The sequence below is a fragment of the Pyrus communis genome, chromosome 3 (genome assembly GCF_963583255.1).
Source record: "Pyrus communis chromosome 3, drPyrComm1.1, whole genome shotgun sequence".
NCBI classification, from domain to species: domain Eukaryota; kingdom Viridiplantae; phylum Streptophyta; class Magnoliopsida; order Rosales; family Rosaceae; genus Pyrus; species Pyrus communis.
Genome location: NC_084805.1, coordinates 635,547 through 641,661, shown reverse-complemented (window position 1 = coordinate 641,661; position 6,115 = coordinate 635,547). Strand labels below are relative to the sequence as shown.

General features: G+C 37.5%; 1 protein-coding gene across 1 annotated transcript; it reads right to left on the bottom strand.

Moving 5' to 3' along the window:
• Positions 1–417: 417 nt before the first annotated feature.
• LOC137728716 (ATP phosphoribosyltransferase 1, chloroplastic-like) lies at positions 418–4,956 on the bottom strand. The gene is made up of 10 exons (XM_068467463.1): positions 4,555–4,956; positions 4,346–4,459; positions 3,434–3,499; positions 3,231–3,338; positions 3,017–3,100; positions 2,149–2,250; positions 1,901–2,014; positions 1,742–1,822; positions 1,467–1,586; positions 418–701 (listed from the first exon to the last, which is right to left on the bottom strand). The coding sequence occupies exons 1-10, from the start codon at positions 4,816–4,818 to the stop codon at positions 606–608; spliced, it is 1,149 nt and encodes a 382-aa protein (XP_068323564.1). The 5' UTR covers positions 4,819–4,956; the 3' UTR covers positions 418–605.
• Between the last annotated feature and the right edge of the window lie 1,159 nt (positions 4,957–6,115).

Below are 6,115 nucleotides of genomic sequence, written 5' to 3'. Positions count from 1 at the left end.
TTTATCGTCATATGAAGTTCATCTTTGAAAACATTCATTCAATTTGAAAACCACTGGTGCAAGTTTCTTGTTAGCGAGGTGGCGGAGCACGTCGTTGCATAGCGAAGCAATTTCAAACCACTTGATAGCAAACACGGGTTACGAGTGTTATTTAAGACAATAATTCCTTAGCCCTTCCAAGGAGGTGTACAAAACACAGCCCTAATGTTTCATAGAGTTGCTAGAAACAATGGCTTCATCATAGTAGGTGCTCTATAACAAAATTACAATGTACGTAAAATCGGCTTCAAAACTTTAATCATGGTTGGACAATTCTGAAAGACAAATGCATACAGATGTTCAAAATCCACGAATATTACACATAATGGTACTGAAAAATGGTAAAAAAATTGAGAGTTGTCGTCGGACTAACCAAAATAGGGAAATAGAGGATAAGAAAAAAAATCGCATACAAAACGCAAATATCTTTAAGTCGCTACTCTGATTACAAGCCAAGTTGTAAATCCAAAGATAGGTATCAATACGTGTTTGCTCATCAAACTCTTAAATACTGCCATAGCTACAAAAAATTACAACAAACCGTGCACATCATCGGCCAGAGAGAACTAGAGGCCAAGCTTCGTGAGAAGTTCATGCCATCTTGGTGTTTCTTCATCAAAAATGTAGGTCAATGGGGAAACTAGAACTCCGCTACCTCCAACCTGAACAAATTAGAGCACGGAGATTAAACCCCGGTATCCAAGGGAAGGAAAATCCTTCAGTCAAACATGGAATCAGATTCAAAATTTTAGAACAAGAAAATATGCCTTGCGCACAAGAGGCAGGCACAATGATATATGCAGCTAATAGGTAGGCAGAGAAACTTCGAACCCAATATTCACAACCAGTTCTAATTTAGAACCATTATTCCGGCATATTAGCAAATGACTAACTGAAAAGTAAAAACAGTTTCGAACCAAATTTCAACAACAAAACCTTATCCCGCTAAGTCAGGTCGGCTGTATGAATCCAGAACACCTTTGCGCTAGGTTTTGCACCAAGCCTTCTGGTAGCTCTAAGTATTAACCAAATTTCAACTATCGTTTGTAAAACCATATCAGAGAGTAGATCTGGACAATTAAAGAGAAGAGTGGGCTGCTTATAAATTTAAAAAGCTGAACAAGTTTCGTAGGAAATAAACAGACCTGAAAAGTTTCTAGCCAATTCAACATATGTTCGTAGTCCCTAATTTTTAAAATATAATGATGAAACTAAACCTTCGACTGAATAGTCAAACTGCCATCCTCTGACTTATTTATTTGTGTTTTTAGTCTTGCACACGCAGATATAGAAGCCAGAAGAATTCAGTAGTTCCATGTATGTTGAGGGTGCTGCTCAACAGAGCAAGCCCTTTCATAGCATTTGATAAGGAGGATTCATTTTACATAACATTGACCAATAGTTTTATAATAAATATCATGGCTCACCGCTCTGAGTTGTTGAACGGAATTGTAGAGTGCCTTTTTTGGTACACATATGACTATGGCATAGTAATCGGCTGCAATTTGCCCACCACGTTTGCAAAAAACTGGACTTATGGTGGGTCCCTGCATGTGTAACCATGTATATTATTTACAAACTCATCAGAAAAATAAAAAAAAGGATCGGTTTATATATTATAATGATAAAAGACCACTTATTATGGTATACTGCAACTTGTGGTTCATGGTTAGATGGAGTGATGCTTCATTTCAAACCTCACCTGTAAACCAGATAATGACGGCTGGCTCAAGACGCGCTCAGCCACTTCCGCTGCACTATTTCCTCTCATATTTGCAGTTACCTGCCATAAATGTGTAAGAAAACAAGAACTGAAGGGACAAAACTGGATTTTTATTTTTTAAAGACATTCAATACGCACCATGAACTGACCCTGAGCCCTTAGATGTGCCTCTAATCTTTCAAGAATCTCATGTGTCGTGTCAAGGGCGCTTTTCCTTTGGATCAATGACTTCTTGCTTGCAACAAGAACTGCCTAAAGAAATTCTAATTACAACCATACAAGAAGATATAGAAGGAGCAGGGTTTTGGACCAGCTCCTTCTAGATGCATGCTTAAACCTACAAGATCACATGCTCAGTAAGATAAGCCATAAACCAAGAAGCCTACCTGGCTTTGTAACACAACTCCTCCATCAATCTCTTTTAGGTTGTTTTCCTTCAGCGTCGTCCCACTACTCACGAGGTCCAAAATTGCATCAGCTATCCCCATCTAAAATTAAAAGAGAGACAAGCAGTATTTAATTATCTTCTCCCCAGCGTCAGATTTCAAGGCCAACAACACCACATCAAGTCATTGACATGTTACGTGTTTTTTCTAAATGAACATTATTTTCTAGTTGTTAAAATATGGCCTAATTAGTAGATTTGTAGTGGGTTACTATTATCCTATTTTGTAGTCAAATGGCATTTGATTGGACTAATATGACACCATATAAAGGTGTAGACGTCATGGAATAAAGGGAAGAGAATCATTACACAAAAAAACATAAAGTTGGTCAAGAGCTCCTCCATAAACCCTAAATCCCTATTTTCATTAATTCTTCGCAAACGTTTTCCACTGTCCATATCAGTACAAAAGGTTGACCATCTCGTTTGAGTCAACCACCTAACCACAAAGTCACTGAATGTACATCTTAAACTTAAGCAAGGATTCAGTCCATTCAAGCAATATCGTCATCTTAAGATTCGTAACTGCAGCAACTAGAATCCAACAGAAGTCTGGACTAGTATAATGTTCAATGAGACAGCTTATGTCTAGATATTGGTAAGTAGATAATAAATCAATAACCTATGTTTTTCATCAAAAGGAATCATGAAACATTAAATTGTACATATATATATATATATGCTGGCAAATATGTGTCATGCTTTATACTACACTTGGAGCAACGCAACCACATTATAGGACAATGCTCCGCGTAAATTAAAAACATCCCACCAAATTTTACAGTTACTCTGACAAAGTACATTCTTACCGCAGGAGCTGCCTCGAGTGCTCCATCAGCAGTTGAAAAACTCACATGGTTCAATCCATTATCTTTCATAAATTTAGGACCGAGCTGCAATAGAAGACGAAAATGAAAAATGCAAACAAAACCCTTATTTACAAAGAGACAGCAAAAGAAACTTGTTCCCAGCGTAGAAAGTGAAGAATAATACAAGAACCAAAATCATAAATACAATGCATACATAGGTGAAGCCAGTAGCAACTCGGAGAGGTTTCTCTTTAGTCCATTGAGGCATTTGTGCTAGCTCCGTCAGTGAATTTATATTTTCAAAAATCCCGTATTTCGGAATCTGAAAAAACAAAGGATATTTGAAACTTTGAAGGTATTCAAGATACAAGTGGAATAATTGGAGTCTTCAATTTGGGAAATGAAAAAGCAACTCACTGCAAGGGATAAACGGCAGTCCCCATAATCAAGAGCATCATGAACAATGATAAGATCTTCATTCCCCTAAAAGACAACTATGGATGATCAGCTTTCTGTTCTCTTTGAACGAGTAATATCAGTGATAAACGTTAAATATCAATGCAGTAGTCCATATTCATTTTGGATAACAAAAATAATAAATACTGAAACATTCTTAAGTAGAAGGCCAACATTACTGCAAGCAATTTTCTTGACACAATGTATGAAATGAAAGAGTTCCACGCAAGAAAAAGACCTCCATTCCCAGTTGAACAGGTCACGACTCACAATTCAAAAACTAAAAGTCCAGAGATACTAGGAGATGGCCCTAGTTTCAAATTCAGAGAACACTCAATTCTAAAATATAATGGAGCTCTCCAAAAATAATGTAACCGTTTACTGCCAACGAACTATACTAGAGCATCCATATGTATTAGAAGTGATGAAAACACATATAACATAATGCTTTATGAGCAATTAGTCCGCACTAGTGCGTGCATATGTTCAGCTGTTTCTGGTTCTAACTTATTTCCTGGTTTATCAACCACAGTCCTGGGTCTTCCCTGAACGAATTAAAACAGGGAAACCCTACTGTATTTTAAACGATTCGCTTTCAACCCAAATGATAAGCTTTTTAAACAACAGTGTATTTCTTCAGAATCATTTTAGATAGCAAGCAGATTTATTCAAGAGATGCAGCGACTGCAGTTAATTTCAGAACATACACGAATCACTCCAATTTCGTGACGTATTATCAGTCCATATTCATAGCAAGTTACAAAAGCTTGTAACGAAATTCAACAAAAATGAAAACAAAGGAAAACCCAATGACGTCAACAATTGAAAAACCCTAAAACTAATAAAATTGGATTAACAGATTGAGACATCTACCTCTCCGTATTCACTGACAGTATCAAAACCCGCAATGCCAAGGTCCAAGTCACCGGACAACAATTTCCGCACAATGTCCTTCGGCCGTTGAAACCACACCTCCAAGTCCGAAAGCTGCACGCAGTAAAATTCATGGAAAATCTAATTAACTTTTACCACAAACAAAAAAAAAAGGTAAATTTGAAGGATATTTGGTGAAATTCAGGAACCTGAGGGATTTGGGCGACGTATTGACGAGGATTGACGTGCTTGACGGACAGCTGGCAGTCCTTGAGGAGATCAAGAGTGTCGGCAGCCATACGGCCTTTGCTGGGCAAGCCGAGGCGAATCTCGTTCCGTTCGGAAACTCTGCCGTTCACTGCTTCCGGCGCCGATTGCAGCTGCGAGACGCTGCAGGTGATGTGGAAGGAGGGGGAGACTGGGACATAGCGGGTGGGGAAGAAGGGGCTCTTTAGCAGGTTTGATGTCAACATGTTGCTCTTTTTTTATTGGATATGGAAATGTGAGGAGTCGAAGACGGCGGCGGTGCGGAGAGGGATAGAGAGGAGAGAGAGGGGGTGGCTGATGGCTTAGAATATTCAAGGTTGAGAGAGAGAGAGAGAGAGAGAGAAAGAGGCTGGTGGCTGAGAATATTATAAGTTACAAGTTGTAGTTATACCACTTGAGTTTCAGTACCAGTGTCCCATGTTGGGGAGATTCTTGGTAGGACGCGGCATATCCTTGTTACCTGACACCACGCTGTCACATGTTTTTTTTTTTTTTAAGGAAAAAAAAGGATTCAATTAAGGTGAAGCTTCGAAAACACCGGATACTTTCAACAAACAATATTATTTGTAAGTGGTCTTTGGTGGAAAGGTGTTAAACCATTATATGAGGGGATGGGTTCGAATCTTGTCGCTAACTAATTTAATAAAATCTATTGTTTGAAGAAAAAAAAAACAGACGATATTATTTATATTAATAGATGTGTTTCGAATCCCATCGATAACTAATCTAATAAAATTTATCGTTTGACTCAAAAAAAATAGATGATATTATTTATATTAATGGACGGGGTAGACTATGTGGTTTTCAAATTTATTTTTTTATAAGAATTGAACTTAAATTTTAAATATGTATATTGACGCAATTATAACTAAGTTAATATTATTAGCAGTGAAATTTGCTTCATGATTCCATTCCATTTAATTAAAAGAAGAAGACAGTCATTTTATGCGCCTTTTTTGTTTATTTATTTATGTTTTTTAATTTTCTTATATCTATTTTGGGAGGAGGGAATTTCTTTCGGCTTTTTAAATTCGAAAAAATACACATCATCTATCTATATATATATATAAAGTGAGAAGCACACAATAGTGAAGCATTCCAAAATGTCAAAAATGTCCTCATTTCATACACAAGGTGTCGCATCCTTGCCCGAGCCCCGTAGCACGATATTATCCGTTTTAGGCCCGACCACGCGGTTTTGTTTTTGGAAACTCAAACGAGAACTTCTCAGTGGATCACCACCCATCATGGGATTGCTCTCGCGCGCTACTTGCTTAAATTCGGAGTTTCGATGGAACCCGAAACCAATGAACTCCCAAAAGGTCTCATGTTAGGTAGAGATGAGAATATACATATAAAACTTAGAGGATATATTCTCTGAACGACGTGGGATGTAACACAAGGCTAATGGATAACTGCTTATAAAAATAGGGTTAAAAACATAAAAATATGGAATTACATCTCAATAATGATTCTGACCATGGGGTAAAATCACCCACACTT

Bases quoted from the DNA above. Each gene is read 5' to 3' on its own strand.
- LOC137728716 (XM_068467463.1), bottom strand. From the start codon at position 4,818: ATGTTGACATCAAACCTGCTAAAGAGCCCCTTCTTCCCCACCCGCTAT. The intron at 4,460-4,554 runs GTTCCTGAATTT...TACTGCGTGCAG, and splicing joins ACGTCGCCCAAATCCCTCAG to CTTTCGGACTTGGAGGTGTG. The intron at 3,500-4,345 runs GTAGATGTCTCA...GTTGTCTTTTAG, and splicing joins CTGTCAGTGAATACGGAGAG to GGGAATGAAGATCTTATCAT.